We start from the raw sequence: 17,439 nt of genomic DNA, 5'->3' as shown, positions 1-17,439 counted from the left end.
TCCCAAAGTTATTCCAGTGACTTTCCAGCTTGAAATTTGGAGGCAAGTTTTTAAGAGGATATCAAGTACCAATATCTTCAAATTTTGACAAGCCGTTAACATCTTTAAGTCCTATTTAATTCACAATGTAATACCATAAACATTACCTACTCCCATTTCCAATCGTTCACAGCACAAGCAAAGTGACTAGAAAAGCCAGATGTCCATGACCACGGACGTTATGTCTCACAGGGAGAGCCGAGATCAGGGAATGGTTTTAGGAAACACATATACTGAAAGATATGGGAATAGAAGTAATTCAAAATATTCAAAAATGCTGAGCTGTGATTCCAGATCACCATTAAGCATGTGTTGTATTATAGGTACAAAAACTGCCAGCCCCACCCAGAAAATAAGCTGACACCCAAGACAGGCAAAGATTCCTCTAATTCAATATCCCACTACTTTCTGGTTGTACCAAAAAATAAATAACCAGCAAATGATTTTCCCTCTTTAAAAAAAAACATTTGCACTTTAAAAACTAGGATGAGGTGGGATTCCAATCACCTTCTTAAAAATGTTTTTTCTAGAGCTACTAAGAAACTTGTTACAAAACAGCTGATAAAAATATTCCTCTGGATTGTACGAGAAGGGAGAAGCAGGGACCACCGATAAGGCATGGTATACAGCATAAACCAGACTTGGCAGCTTTCTCTCCTGCTTCATCAGAGGCTTCATCAGAGGCTGGGCTCTCCTCATTTTTTTCTCCATTTTCTGCAGATAAATCTTTATTTTCTTGGTTAGCCACTTCAGCTTGTTATCCTTTTGCTGCCTATTTTCCTTTTGTTTGCACTTTGTGTCTGAAGGTTATCCTTTCCTGTTGCCTTTTTTTGGCTTCGCTTCCACTTTTACAGGAGCAGGTTTAGCCTGACAGCTTCGCCGGGCTGCTGGCCGCTGCTGCTTCTCCCGCCGCCCGAGCTGCTGGGGTGACTTTCTATTCTCTTTGCTTGATATTGACCGAGGATATGTTTGCCGACAATGTGACAGCAAGTGACATTTGCCCACCAGGCACTTCTTGCTTCCCTGCTTTGCCCATGTAAGGATGGGTCTGACTTTTATGCCAGTAATTTCCAAATCTGGTTGCATATCAAAATCCCCCAAGAAACCTTCTCTGGACTGACAATATGATAGCCAGGCCCTGAGCCTCAACAGACTTCAGCTCCTACAATCTGATTTATTGGACTCACCTCACTCAGCTAAGATGGAGTTGAAGAAGGACAACCACCACACCATGGAGCCTAGAGTGCCTACAACTGAAAGCAGGAGGATTGCATCCAGTATGCATGTGGAATCTGAGCCTCCTCTTGACATAGAGATGCCATGGACATAACCAATACAAGGTCCACAGAGAAAAGGTGGCATTGGAGTGGAGTGGGAAAAGTGGACATGGTAGCTGATATGGATATGGGGAATGGCAGGAAGAGATGAGATGTGGAGGCGCCTTTGGGACTTAGAGTTGCCCTGGATGGTGCTGCAGGGGCAATCACCGGACATTGTAAATCCTCACAGGGCCCACTGGATGGAATGTGGGAGAGTATGGGCCATGATGTGGACCATTGACCATGAGGTGCAGAGATTCCCAGAGATGTACTTACCAAATGCAATGGATGTGTCATGATGATGGGAGTGAGTGTTGCTGGGGGGGGAGTGGTGGGGTGGGGGTGGTGGGGTTGAATGGGACCTCATATTGTTTTTTTAATGTAATATTTTCACAAAATCAATAAAAAAATAAAATAAAATAAAATAATACAGATTCCTGGGCCCCCCCTACAAGATGTAGTGAACCAGAATCTCTGTGTAAGGGGCCCAGCATTCTGCTTTAGAAAAGTTTTTCCCATGATCATCATGTTCAGCTAAGTTCGTAAAACACTGTTCGAGGTGTCCTGCTAGTTCTTTTTAGCTTTTATTTTTAGAGAAGCTTTAGATTACATAGCTTTTCCTATTTATTTACTTCAGAGAGAGAAATTCTGGAATGACTTCTGCCAGAAAGTAAGACTTTACTACATCATAAAATTTGGAGAATGGAACATTTATACCTTAGAATTTATTTCGGCCTTGAATCTGAGAGTCCTTGGAGAAGAAGCCTGAGCAGTGCTCAGAGGAGCTAAACAAGGAAGTGGGCTTCTCAGTGATGTCCTGATAGCTGTCGGGGGTGAGAACTGTATTCCTTGGCTCATTCCATGACACAGCAGCTCATTTTTTCCTGTCAAGGCTATTTCCCCATCTGGGTGTACAGCCAAGAACATTCCCAGGCTCCCTTGCAGGTAGATGTGGCCATGTGACTCAGTTCTAGCCAATTGAAAGAGGGCAGAAGTGATGAGTCCCACTTCTAGGCCTGGCTCATACAATCTTCTCACGTATTACCCCCACCTGCTTTCCCCCTTGCCAGACTGAAGGCCAAGGATTCCAGGGTCTGAGGGAGGGTGGAAGGTGCTGCATCCCTCAATGACCGTGTGGTAGGCCACCCACCCACCAGCCCTCTCATTTTGGATTTCTTGGTGGCCAGGTATCCACATCTTTTTTGTAGAGCCCTGAGGTTTGGAGGTTTCGTTTGTTTCTTCAGGTAGTGTTCCTCTAGCTGAGATAGCATGCAGTGCCAGCTCGGGTATTCAGGTGTGTTGAGGGCACCTGTGAAGGTTGGCATGCTGACTGACCCCCTCCAGGGCGCGGCAGGGGTAAGCCTGGCCCAGGGCTGGTTGTCGTGGCTGGCTGCTGGGTTCTGCAGCATCTTTGCCTCACAGTGATGTCCTCTACCCACCCCCGCACACATCTGCGCCATGCCGGGACTCGGAAAACACCTGAGCAAGGCAGGTGGATTTAAGGAGCACTGTCTAGTGCTGTGGGATACAGCTACAGTCTCCTCGTGCCAGGTGTGCTGTCCACCTGGGCTCCAGCCTCACCAACGGGGTTTCTGTCATGCCCTGGAGACCTGGTCCCTCACAGGGTTCCTGTCCTGGGACCTGGGACCTGACTCACAGCCCACAAGGCTTACCAGGCCAGACTCCTTTCTCTAGCTCCAATCAGTAGCCAGGTCCTGCAGGTGCTGGCTGACCACCTCACCTGCCCGACAGGGTGTGCATCACCACAGTTCCTGCAACTAAGCGGCCAATGCATAATACCACCTCTGCCAGGTGTCCCTGAGATTCATGGAGGAAACTTCTTTGACCATGAGAGCACGGTGTTCAAAGTAGGTACGTTTTTTTTTTTAATAACTCAAACATTTATTTTCCTTTAGGTATTGGGGTTAGAAATGAGGAATTAGATGTATGAGCCACTGGCAGGCTGTCCTCAAGCAAAAATATTGGAAAAACATAAAGATAGCAGGCATCTGCCATAAAGAAATTAGGTCTTGGGAAGGATCTTGTAGTTGAACTACTCTTTTGAAGGTGGGATTTCAGGCTAGAAAACTGTTTCACATGCTGACTCTTCTACTTCCTAATGTGAACCTCTGGACAGATCATTTATTCTTCCTGAGCCACAGGTTCTCATTGACACTGAGGACTAAAATCTGGCTCAGATGGGTGAGGACAAATGAGCACATTTAGGCACAACGCTTGGCTCGGTGACCATGTAGCCTCTCCTTCTCCTTTCCTCTGTTGTGACCCCGAGAGGCACAAGGCAGCGGGGGGCTCAAGCCTGAGTCCCATCCCGGGCCCAGTCCCCTCACCTGCGCAGGCTGCCAGTGAGGCCGGGCTCCTGCTCACAGGTAAGGGCAGAGCCGACGGTGCTTGTGGGCAGATGCCGTGCAATTCGCCCTGCTTGGCCTGAAATTGTCCCCAAGCGGGTCAGGGTAGGGCTGGGTTTGCCTGCTTATATGGATACAGGGCAATTAGATGGCCCTGAAATAGGGCCGCTGTCACCCTGGGAAAGCAGACATTTGAGATTTCCCCCTTCCCTGGGCCTACACCCCCGATCTCAGAGCCTTAGGAGCTGATCCAGGGAGTGTCCCTGACATGGGTCAGTCACAGGCAATGAGTGAACACGTGCCCGCCCTCCCCGGGCCACAGTCATTGCAATCTGCCTCAGGTGACATGGGTAGATCTGGCAACAGGGTAGGTGCCTATTGAGAAGAGGAGCCCGGACAGCTGTGGTTTTACTGGACCTCCCTCTGCCCCAGCACTTACTGCCCTAAGACGCAACAGTCCTGATTTTTCCTGCGGGTTCCCCCATTCCACTACACACCCCCATTCCACTATGCCCCTGAGGGCCAGGGCTGAACTGCTTGGCTACCCCGAGCCTCTCCCCCTGCACTGAGCAGCTCAGCAAATGTTGGGTGGATAAATAAAAATAAAAACCTACTTCCATTTCACGCGTGGGGGTCTTTACAGGAGGCTACCTGGTGAAGTGGAAGGAAGAGGGCGGGGAGGTCTAGGGGGCAGCGTCTATGTTCCATCGCCTTAGACCTTGGGCAAGTTATTTAAACCCTCTGTGCCTCGGTTTTCTCATCTGAGAAAGTGGTGGGTAGGCGACATCTTCCCCTCAGAGGCGGGGGACTGACGGGTGTTGAGAAGGAGCAAAGACCCTGGGAAGGAGCCGGGGTAGAGAGCACAGTCCGTTGGTGCCTCCAGCAGGGGGCAGGGGCACTGGCTCTGGGGCTGGCAGAGGTGTGACTTGCACTCCTCCCATAGGCAACCCTCCTCCCTGGGCCAGGATGGGAGGTGGGAAAGGAGACTTTCCAAGAAAGGAGAAGCAGGCAGAAGGTGATGGGTGCAGGGCTGGGTGCTCTGTTGTGTTCTCCCGGAGGCAGAGAGGGCCTCTGCTGAGCAGAGCACTGACCTCATGGCCTGATTGTCTGTGTCAGTCCTAACAGCAGTGAAAGTTATCCCTACTAAGGGCTGAGTCTTCAAATGTATAGCTAAATGTACTTTATTTTTAAAAAGAGATTCGACTTATTAGATTTCCTTAAACTTGCAAATGAAAAAAAAAATCTGGACCTGTGCTACAAGTTTTGCGGCGTGGATGGTCAAGGGCGGAGTGGGGAGGCGACCTGAAAAGGCACATGGGTTGGGGGCTCACTGCGCCCACTGGGCAATGGGCCTGGGGATCCAGCCACCAGGGCCTGGACGGAAAAGGGAAGAAGCTTCGTGTGCTGGTGAGGTGGCCTGGGGGGTGCTGTGAGAGAAGGAAAGGCAAGCAGGGTAGGGTGGATTTGGGAGTGGTCTTTAGCCAGAGGTGGTGGGGAATTAAGACGGACTTCAGGGTCTGACTGAAACAAAGGGAAAACAATGAACTCATCTGAAATGAACAAGAGGTCTGGCCTCAAAAAATATAGAACCAAAATATTTTAAAAACCATGCCTCCTTTTTATGAAGGGTTCTACTACATGTCAAACACGGCCATTATCTCAAATGGGAAATATACTAGTCTAACAGTATAGGGAAACTTGTTTAACTCTTTAGATCTCAGATTCCTCATATAAAAAGGGAAATTAATTACGCTTTGTACCCCATGAAGGACTTGGTACAGTGACAGGCACACTTGAGGGGAGTCCTCTGCAATTGTTCCTCTAATCCTCTTTGTGTTGAACTCTTCCAAAAGGCACTATGCGGAAACTGATTCAATTTACAAAAAATTGAGTTTAACTCAACTTTTCCAGGGGTATGCCTAGACTGCAAACTGAGGTTCACTGGAAATTTCTGCTCTCTACTCAGGTTAGGATAAGTAATAAAAATGCCTTTCTCATCACAGAAAGATGCTACACAAAAGGAGAATATTGTTATTGATGGCACACCCTATAAAGTGGGGATTCTATGGATCTTAAACAAGAATGGAATAGGAAAAACACCTTGGTTCTGTGGAGTTTCTGGTCTAAAAACACGAAGACATAATTCTTAGTTTAACTGATCCCCTTTGAAAGATGTGTTTGTGAAATATGTCACTTGGTGTTTAGGACAAGGGATGCAACGGGAACAGGAAGTCCAAATTTCCCCAGAAGGAACGTTTTTTCTTGTTAGATTATGTATATAATGCACGGCTAAAAGCCTTTCTAATGATAGTGCTGGGGAATGAAGCCTACACAGGTGTAATAAGTTATATACTTTGTATCTGACTGTAAAATTGCAGTGATTTGTGGGACATGATTTGATCCATGGTGTTTCCAAATCCATCTCATAATGAGTTGAATTTAGCTTCTGCTCTGTAAGCATATCAAAGCTTATGCTGGTGTGGACACATTGTGTTTAATTTAGCAGGATATATGATTATAAAGAGGAAAACCAGAAGTGTGTCCCTACAAGAGACTGATAGAATAAGGGGAGAGAATTTGCCTTTCCTACATTTTGAGAAAAGATAGATTTAATTATAGCAGAAAAAGCAGCAACTGCATGGTGGGAAGCTGATGGAATGGGAGGAGAGAGTGAAGAAAAATAGCTATTTATAGAAGGTTGCCGTGAAGTAATAAGATAACTTTTAAGCATGCATCAAGCCAGTATCTGAAGTGATGTCCTTCAAAATTACCTTTAGGTCATATATCTATGCCAGGACTGTTGCCACTACTCAAAACATCTTGGGCATTGTTTTTTGGAGATTTTTCTTGTTACTCTTTATAGTATGGTTGTACTGTTAGCATCACTTCATAATGATGACAGACTATTACGTTATTTCTATCACTTTGCCTATTTGTGAACAGACAGGAGCAATATCATTCCATGGATCAATAGCTCCCTGTCATCAACCCTAATAAACCTATGCCATACTTATTAAGCCTTCGTGGAAAACCTACTCTGTACTACTCTGACTACAGCTCTTTATTCTCAAGTGATCAGCTGTGGCTCTTTCTACTCTCAAACTTCAAAGTCTTTCTTATAAAGAGATTCTGACAAGACAATGGCCAGAGACAAAAAAAGCACAGGTACCAGTCAAGTTCCTAAAGATAATTCCTTGTCACAAGAGTTAGAAATGCTGTTTTGGTTACTCTGATGGGACCCAGGCATAGCTTTGTTATAGAGAACACTTTTCAGTAGTATTTCTAATAATGTGATTTTCATCTGTTTCATTGAATACAGGTTGAACAGAGTATGGATATTAGATGGATTATAACGAATGAAATTCTCAGTGAGTTCATCTGGAGGTAGGAAATTTATGCAACTTTCCTCAATATGTTATCATTTAACACATTTATTGGACATGCAGTGTGTTAGAAATTGTACTAGTTGTTCAGTAAACAGTGATACATAGACAAACATGGCACTTGCCTTGATGGGGCACATATTTAGATATTTTAAAAAAAGATAATAAAGAGTGAGGAGTTCCTACAGGGATGTCTCAGGAGCTATGAGAATACATGGTATGTGTTCTACATAATCTAGGGTTTGGGAAGGCTTCTTTAAAAGGTGATGGAGGAAGAGTGGGGGTTATGAAAATGGAGGATAGAGTAAGAGCATTATGGATGGAGAGAATGTCAGGTGTAAAAGCTGGGAGGTAAGAATGAGCATGATATGACTGAGTTGAAAGTAGTTCAGTGTGGTTATTGGGTGGAGTGATAAAAGATGAAGGGCTTGACAGTCATATTAAGGAGTTTGAGGGAAGCAGATGTGGCTCAGGCAATTGGGCTCCTGTCTACCGTATAGGAGATCCAGGGTTCAATCCCCAGGGCCTCCTGGTGAAGGCAAGCTGGCCACGTGGTGAGCTAGCCAACATGAAGTGCTAGCCTGCGTGGAGTGCTGGCAAGTGGAGTGCTGCCCCACGCAGGAGTGCTGGCCCATGTGGAGAGCTGGAGCAGCAAGATGATGCAAGAAAAAGAGACACAGAGACAGAGGAGAGACAATAAGAGATGCAGCAGATCAGGGAGCTGAGGTGGCGCAAGAGAATGATCACCTCTCTCCCTCTCTGGAAGGTCCCAGGATCAGTTTCCAGAGCCACTTAATGAGAATACAAGCAGACACAGAAGAACACACAGCAAATGGACACAGATAGCAAACAATAGAGGGAGGGGGGAGAAATAAATAAATAAAAATCTTAAAAAAAAAATGAGTTTGATAAGCACTCTCAAAACCATGGGAAGCCAAGAAAGGATTTTTAAAAGAAGAAAATTATTTATGATTTGAAAAGTTTATTCCAGCTGTCTCATGTATCCTGGATTGGGTCAGAAAAAAAATGGGGACAAAGAGACAAATTGGGAGACTACTGTCATATCAAGAAAAAGTTGGTAGTTTAGAATAGTTTCACGCAATAATCAGGGGCTATGCCCAGTGTGTAGAGCCTGGGAGCTCCTTAGGGCTAACCTCTATGCCCTAATTAAATTGTCTTAAAGTTTTTTGTACCGGTAAATTAGATAACCTAGATGAAATGGACAAATTCCTAGAAACACACAAAGAATCTACACTGACTTGAGAAGAAATAGAGGATCTCAACAGATCAAATGCAAGCAGAGATTCAATCAGTAATCAAAAACCTTCTAACAAAGAAAAGCCCAGGACCAGATGGCTTTGCAGATGAATTCTACCAAACATTCAAAGAAGAATTAATAACAATCCTGCTCAAACTCTTCCCAAAAAGAAGAGGGAACACTCCCTTGCTCATTTTATAAGGTCAATATCACACTAATACCAAAGCCAGATAAAGATATTACAAGAAAAGACAATTAGAGACTAATTTCTCTTATGAATATAGATGCAAAAATCTTCAACAAAATGCTAGCAAATTGAATCCAATAGCACAGTAAAAAAAGTTATACACCATGATCAAGTGGGATTTATCCATGGTAAGCAAGGGTGATTCAAACATAAAACAATCCATAAAGTAATATATAGCACAATGACAGAACAAACGGAAAAACACATGATCATCTCAATTGATGCAGAAAAGGTATTTGACAAAATCCAGCAATGTTTCTTGAGAAAAACACTTAGAAAAATAGGAATAGAAAGAAACTTCCTTAACATGATAAAGGGTATATTTGAAAAATCCACTGCTAACATCATACTCAATGATGAAAGACTGAAAGTTTTCCTTCTAAGATTTGGAAAAAGACAAGGATGTCCAGTCTCACCACTGTTATTCAACAATGTATGGGAAGTTCTAGCCAGAGAATTAGGCAAGAAAAACCAATAAAAGACATCCCAATTGGAATAGAAGAATTAAAATTTTACTATTTTCAGATGACACTCCAATGTATAGAAAGTCCCAAAAAATCTATAACAAAGCTACTAGAGCTAATAAGTGAATTCAGCAAAATGGCAGGGTACAAGAGCAATGCTAAAAAATTCATTACACTAGTAATGAGAAATCTGAGGAGAAAATCAAGAAAAAGTTTCCCTTTACAACAGTAACTAAAAGAATCAAATATCTAGGAATAAGTTTAACTAAGTATGCAAAGGACTTAATCAACAAAAACTAAAAACTCTCTTAAAAGAAATCAAAGATCTAAATAAATGGAAGGATATTCCATGCTCACGGGTTGGAAGATGAAAGATTGTTAAAATGTCAATTATACCCAAAACAATTTACAGACTCAAGGCCCCACTCCCAATCAAAATTCCAAAAGCCTACTTTGCAGAAATGGAAAAGGCAATCACTGAATTTATTTGGAAGGATAAGAGGCCCTAAATAGCCAAATTAATCTTGAAAAAGAAGGACGAAGTTGGAGAACTCACACTTCCTGACTTTAAAACTTATTACAGGGAAGAAGATGTGGCTCAAGCAGTTGAGTTCCTTCTACCCACATGGGAGGACCCAGTGCCTCCTGAAAAACCAAAAACAAACAAAAGCAAAAACAAATGGAAAAACCAATGCAGGGAAGCCAATGTGGCTCAGTGTTTGAGAGCTGGCTTCCCACATATAAGGTCCCGGGTTCAATCCTTAACCCCTGATACCTCAAAACAACAACAACAAACAAACAAAAGAACAAACAAAAACTTATTACAAAGCTACAGTGGTCAAAAGAGCATAGTGCTGATGCATGCGCATGCACACACACACACACACACACACACACACACATATGTGTCTCAATGGAGTTTAATTGGAAGTTCAAAAGTAGACCCTAATATCTATGGCCAACTGATATTTGATAAGGCTACTAAGTCCACTCAATTGGGAAAGAAAAGTCTCCTCAACAAATTGTGCTGGAAGAACTAAATATACAAAAGAATGAAGAGGACCCCTATCTCATATCATACACAAAAATTAACTTGAAATGGACCAAAGATCTAAATATAAGAACCAGGACTATGAAGCTTCTAGAAGAAAGAATAGAGAATCATCTTTAGGATTTTGTGTTAGGCAATGGTTTCCTAGAATTTTTACCCAAAGCCCAAGCAACAAAAAGAATAATAGAGAAATGGGACCTGACAAAAAGTAAAAACTTTTGTGCATCAAATAATTTATCATGAAAGTAAAAAGACAACCTACAGAATGGGAGAAAATATTGGAAGCTACATATCTGATATGGGTTTAATACCCAGAATATATAAAGAATTCCTACACTCAACAATAAAAAGAAAAACAAGTCATTTAAAAAGTGGGAAAAATAATTGAGTAGATATTTATTCAAAGAGGATATACAAATGGCCAAAAAGCACATGAAAAGATGCTCAGCATCATTAGCTATTAGGGAAATGCAAATCAAAACCCCAATGAAACACCATCACAAGCTCATTAGCATGGCTATTTAAAAAATAAATGAGAAAATTACAAGTGTTGGAGAGGATTTGGAGAAATAGGAACTCTCATTGTTTGCTGGTGGGAATGTAAATGGTGCAGCCACTGTAGAAGGCAGTTTGCCAGTTTTGCAGAAAGTTAAATACTGTATAGAATTGCCCCATGACCCTACAATTCAGCTTCTAGGTATACACTCCAAAGAATTTAAAGCAGGGACTCAAACAGATGTTTGTACACTGATGTTCATAGCAACATTATTCACAATTACCAAGAGATGGAAGTAACCTGTGTCCATCAACAGTTGAATGGATAAATAAGTGTGGTATATACATACAAGGGAATTCTAATCATCCATGCTACCACATGGATAAACCTTGAAGACATCATGTTGTGCAAAATAAGCCATACACGAAAGGACAAATATTGTATGATATAAGTTTTATGAGACAATTAGAATAAGAAAACTCATAGAGTCACAATCTAGAATACAGGTTTCTAGGGACTAAGTTGGGGCAGGGAATGTGGAGTTAATGCTTAAACTGTACAGAGTTTCTATATGGTGCTTATGGAGAAATTTTGGTAATAGATAGTGGTGATGGAAGCCCAAGATTGTGAATGTAATTAACAACACTGAATTATATATGTGAAAATAGTTAATGTGGGAAATTTTAAGTTGTATATATCTCAGTAGAAAGCAACAAGACTAACAACACAAGCTGTGAACCCTATTGCAAACGATGGCTATGGTTAATGGTGCAATTATAAAAATGTTGTTTCATGAATTGTCATGTTTGTGCCACATGGAGCAAGGTGTTGATCATTGAGACCTCTTCATGTATTTTATGCATGATTTTTCTGCAAACCTACAACCTCTCTATGAAAAAACTTTGTAATGTGTGGAAGTTGGGGAACCTGGGAGCAGGAGTGATTTGGGACAAAGGAAGGAACAAAGTTTCTGCCAGCTTAACTGTAAGCTGTCCACAAAGTGGGTGCTAAAAGGCTGAAGCCAGGAGCAGCTTAAGGATGGTTTATGCAATGTAGGCCGGTGGCATGAGGGGCTTACTCCTACCTCACGAGTGGGAGGAAGGGAGTTGGTCTTTCTTTGCTGTTGTTTTTCTGCTCTCTCCATTTCCTTTTTCTTTTCCCCTTATTATTTTTTCTTTCTCTACCTTCTCTCTCTTCCTGTTTACTTTTGCTGGCAATCTAGGAAGCTATAGGTCCCTCTCCTAGGAAGGAAGAGGGAGGAGTGTTCTTCTAGTTCCTCCTCCTTCTTCACCTCATCAGAAGCCCACCAAGCACTGATGATGACACATTCATAAGGGACTCACACACCCCCACCCCCATTTTAGGGTTGCACCACTAGTTAGTATTGCTATGTTGGCTATTCCAGCTCTTCTGAGTCATTAGGTGGGATATATTGTTATATTATTGTTATTATTAATACTTGATCCTGATTAAGCACTTAATGTGGGTCAGGCAGATCACCAAGAACTTTATTTCCTCAAGCCTAAGAGGTAGACTTTATCTGTTTTAAAAAACATAGCTTGACTTTGGACATCAGTGATTGTGATTTGTGCTTTTTATGCAATAAATTACCACTGACCTTACATACCAAGAGATAAAGAGGGAGAACATGAGAAATAAAATTTATTGATTCCTACTATGTATAGATGCTTTCGATTGTCACTTTATTCAGTCCTCAAACAATCCTGCAAAGTAGTGCTGTTATTATCCTAACTTTACAGCTGAGGACACCAAGACTTGGAGATGTAAGAACCAGCTGAGGGCATAACTAGTAAGTGGCTGAGCCAGTTCATAAGTATGAGAGTATCTGATTCTAAAGCCTGAGCGCTGTCATACACTGTATTCTTTAGTTTTATGGGCCTGTCACATCTACAATCAAGTTTGATTTTAAGAAATGAAAATGGCCCCTCATTCTCTTGCAGTTCTGTTTGCTTCCTATATCATTTCTAGCTCTGGAAGGGCAGCTTCCAACATCAGAGCACATCAGTGGCCTGCCAGAAAATGGGGTGAAGTTACTCTTGTTTTCTATAATTGCATCCTTATTAGGTCACAAGACATTATCAGACCAAGCTGGCCTTTGTCTGAATCTGCACTGGATAGTTTGCTTTCAGTATCAATATGGGAAATGTCAGTCTAGTAAACAGCCTTTAACAAGAAAGAGGGAGGCTGAGAATAAAGTCTCCTTCAAACAAATTCTAGTGGGTAAGGCTGAACAGAGTCAACATCTTACTTGCTATAAATCCTCTGGAGTGGTGATGAAAGAGAGAGGACTTACTGGATTGAGGAGAAAAAAAACCTTTGATTCATCTGAATTAATTTAGCATCTCCCAGGAGGGAGGGCTCTGGCATCATCCTTGTGTTCTACACTCCTGCCCATAGTCCCCACAATCCCAAAGGACAAAAGACTTGTCTGTAGTGGGAAGTGCCCATGCTCCCCCTTCCTACACTTAAATTAAATCCATTTGTCTTGGGGGCACTAAGCCTCAGAATGACCAAGGGCTTTGATCTTTAACCCACACACATCTGAAGGAGTGGGGAGCTGGAGCTCAGAATGAGGATGATGCTTTCTTCCAATGACAAACTGGCTTGAGTTATGAACTCTTGGAAAGAGAAGACTCTGAAGTTGGAATGAAGAAGTCGAGATCCAGCTTTATGCTTACAAAGCTGGGTGCCAACTGGCATCACCCTCCACATTGCCTTAAGCCCCTGGCCCTGGCTTTCAAAGGTGGGGCCACCAGGACGGCAATTGGAATGTGTTTAGGAGTCTAATGCAGAGGCGGCTCTGGATTATAGAATTAGACAGTTAGCATATAAAAGACATTTTTCCCTCCGCCAGATCTGTTTGTATGTATTTCTTGCAGAAATGACCACCATTATGGTCTGGAACAGATCAGCACAAACCATGGAGGATTTGGGATGACACATCAGAGCGTCATGTGAGGGCTGCTGTGTCCAGGCCACCTTTGATTCAGGCATGGCTTGCCCCAGGAAGACTGCAGGTGGCAGACTGGTGCCATCCTGGGGAGACAAGTGGCAGCTGGACTCAGCAGTTACTGCTCCATTTCAGAGCCATGCACAGAGAATAATCTTTTGCCCAACACTCTCTGTTTAAAGATGAGGAAATGGAGACCCAGAGAAGTCAAGTAACTTGTTCAAGGTCACAAAGGTCATTCATGACAGAGTCTAAACAGGAATGAGGACATCTGGTAGAAGCATTCCTCTGTTTCCTGAAGAACTGGTCATCCACCTCCATCCACCTGCCCACAGGCTGCCTCAACAGAGCACTGGACTTGGTAGTCAGAGCCTGGACTCCAGTTTGGACTCTAGTGCCAACTTGTTGGCACTTCACCTCTTTGGTTCTCTATTTCTGCACTTGCAGAAGGGAGGAATGGGGAAGGATGATAAGGCCTGTCCTACCTACTGTGTGGGTTTTTAAATATATATATACAGTAAGAATTAAATAGAATGACAAATGGGCAAGTAAGGTAAAATCCATCAGGTGAGAGAAGATGCTTTATACACACAAAACCTAATTGTTTGGGAGGGACATGGGTTGTTCAATTCAAGTCTGTCTCTTCCTACAAATATTCAAGGCAGCCAATCAGGCAAGGTCAGAAAATGAGGGAGATGATTGCCCATTAGCACCAGGATCCCTTGGAGAATCTCCGTGCTCCCTGAACGTGTGTGTGCATGTGTAAGTGCAGGCACGTGTGTATCCACATGTGTGTGCGTCTTGGGTGGAAGGCATAGGGGAGGGAAGACGTGGGCTGCCTTCTGCATTTTGGCTACTAGAAGCAGAGGGGCTGAAGGGGTTGGGTAGAGGCCTACCTGTCCGTCACGTTGAGGAGAGGCAACACTGTCCACTGCCACAGGCTCAAGCCTTCATCGGTGGCAACATGCCAGACCATCCGGCTCTGCTCCTTCCCGGTTTTGTTCTCTACCAGCACCAATGAAATGTTTCCTCTCAGGACTCCACGGATGAGCCAGGACATTCGGAGCTGTAAGGGAGAGAAGAGTCAGAAGAACATGGCGTTATGTTAAAAGGAAACCTTAGGTGCCCTTCCTGGAACATTCATCTCAAGCCTAAAGGACTTAGCTAGAGATGCAGCTGAGGTCTGCCTGGCGAAGAGAGCTGGATGCCCACTGCCTGACTCCACTCACCGTCTCCCCTTTTCATTAAGTTGTGAGGGGCTGGGGAGGGGCAACTGTTGGGAAATTTTGGAGCTTTGTTTCAGTTGGAGTTATCTTTCTAAATTTTACAAGATGCTGCTTCTGAGAGGAAATCAAGATCAATGGGGCATTCAGTGAACTACCTAGAGAGGAGCCAAGGTCTGTGGCCCCAATTCACTTTGTTACCTTGGGCAAGTGATTTTGTGACTTAAATGCTTTTGCTGACTTAAGTACTTTAGTCCTTCCCCGAATGCTTTAATAAACTTAGTGGAATGGTGCTATAGTCTATATCACTTGGCTTGATATCTGTGGTAGTGAGAAGGTAAAGGTTAGGCACAAATCTACATGTCAATATCTTTTACATGGTTGTTCTTTCAGAATGAAGATGCTCTCTTTGCCAAAAGGAAGCTACAGCCTTATGTTCTTATAGCATCTTTATTAAAGGTTTCTCTGGAATTGTTACCTGGACTTTACATTTGAAAGGAAATTGTAACTAATAATCTCCCAGAGAAAGTTGAGGTACAATTTTGCCTAGAGGCAGTGTATACTATAAAGAAAGTCTGTGTTCTTTTTGTTTAAAGCAATAGAGGTTGTATGTTTGATAGAAACAATCTATAAACAACATTTAAAACTTAGGGCAACAGCATCATAGAACTGTCCAAAATATTCCTGTTGAGATCCGGTAATGAAAAATGACTATCGTAGAAAGGAAGATAAAATATGTCCTATGGCAAACTGAACTTTTCATCAGCTGTGATGCCACCGTTCCTCTGAGTCACATTGTTTGAATACATCCTTCTCTGTAAATCACTCCTTTGCCTCCCATTGTCTGGGTTCACAGTTGCCTTGCAGTTTGATCAAGGAGGTTAAGTCCCTTGAGGAGCTGAAGCTAAAGCCTTCCTGCTACCTTGCATGGAAACCCTTGGCTAACCAGGCCACCCCTGACATTAGGGGCCCTAGTTCAGCTTCTGAAATCCTGGACCTGGTAAGTCCAGTCTATCACCATTTCCTCTTCACTTCTATCAGGGGTTCTTAACCTTTTTCGTTCCACAGATCCCTTTGCCAAACAGGTGAAATGAATACTACTGTATTTTATTTATTACATACATTCATTAGTGAAGGAAATGCTAGACTTCAGTTAGATATCAGAGAAAATAAAGATAAGAAGTTGTTTTTTTTTTTTCAATTCAAGCTCATGGACCCCCTGACTACTGGTTAAGAATCCCTGACTTATGGTTTTCCCATTCCCCCATGTCCAGTGTACTTATCTTCATTAAGCACTCCCAGGATAACTTAATGAATTGGTTAATTTTTTTCTCTGGCCCTACTTGGCTTTCTTGTGCAATCTGGATGTCACGATTAGGGCATTTTAATCTCACCCTTGCTAAATCTTAACTCGCTCAGCCTTTCTTTTTTCACAGCCTAAGTGTCTATTTATCTACCCCATCCCTTACTTTCCTGACTTAGAGGAAGCTGTATCCTTCATTTTCTTCTGCTAACCCCTTCCCAATTTACCTCTTCCTTGAGCTCTCAATTATTGCTCCAGTACCTCCAGAGCCTCTCTCCCTTCTGGCGTCATTGTCTACAAATAAGATCAAGTTTCACCCATCCTGGAAAAATACCCTTTCCTTGACCCTGCTAGATCCTCTGGTTTACAGTCTATTTCTGTAGCTCCTTTCAGATGCTTCCATCTTGCATAACAGGCTTATAACTCCTGTTCTATTTCCTTGTCATACATTCTCTCTTCAACTTCTTTCAATCTGGCTCCTATCCTCCTTATTCTAACAAAGTAACACCCACTAGGTCCTTTAGAACGTTCTGTCTGAATCCGTCCTGTAGTTTCCTAGCATGTCTTTCTCCCTTCTATATTCTTTTTTATATCTCTGTCACATTTTCCTGCTTATCACTGCCAGCCTTCTGTGCCTCTGTGCTCAACAACCTTCAATGGTTTCTCATTCCCTATCAAATAAATCAAAACGAATATTCATTTTCTTCTATAATCTAAGCAAATTAACTTTTTATTCATTCATTGACTATTTCAGTACTTAATGCTAAGCCACATGCATCCTCTACTCTAGAATGGCCTTAGGGCTCAGGAATCAGAAAACTGGATATAGTACCCACTCTTGTTACTTTGGCCAAGTTATTTGATCTTTTCAAAGCTCAGTTTCCTCTTCTCTATGATGGAAATAATTCTATTATTATAGGATTATAGTTACGATTAAATGAAATAATAATGAAACAAAATATTAGAATGGAAAACTTCTGGAAGAAGCATTGAGACAATAGATACTACATTTAAAAGAGGTGTAAGAGCTCTGTGGTACAGCACTTTTAAGAGACATGGATAAAAACCTGGTTCCATAGCTCTTAGCCCCTCACCCATACCTTGGGTATAAACCAGTGAGTGATTAGCTATTCAGAGAGAGGTTTTGGGAAGTGATTTGGCATCCCACATGTTCCACTTCACTCCCGCTAAGGAGAGTGGGGAGGTGGTTCCCTCTTTCACCCAAGTCGAGGGAGAAGGGTTGTAAACATCACATTGAGCTTGGAGAGCACAGTGGATTAGTTTCTATTGCCTACCTGGAACAACTAAAGTATGAACAA

General features: G+C 42.7%; 1 protein-coding gene across 1 annotated transcript in view; it reads right to left on the bottom strand.

Moving 5' to 3' along the window:
- ALK (ALK receptor tyrosine kinase) overlaps positions 1-17,439 on the bottom strand; it is a 769,970-nt gene that overhangs the window by 108,439 nt on the left and 644,092 nt on the right. Inside the window, exon 9 of the mRNA XM_004452341.3 lies at positions 14,491-14,660. Within this exon, the coding sequence (XP_004452398.2) occupies positions 14,491-14,660 (170 nt within the window). The remainder of the gene's footprint in view (positions 1-14,490; positions 14,661-17,439) is intronic.

Source organism: Dasypus novemcinctus, chromosome 25 (assembly GCF_030445035.2).
Source record: "Dasypus novemcinctus isolate mDasNov1 chromosome 25, mDasNov1.1.hap2, whole genome shotgun sequence".
NCBI classification, from domain to species: Eukaryota; Metazoa; Chordata; class Mammalia; order Cingulata; family Dasypodidae; genus Dasypus; species Dasypus novemcinctus.
This window is presented reverse-complemented; position numbering and strand designations above follow the sequence as displayed.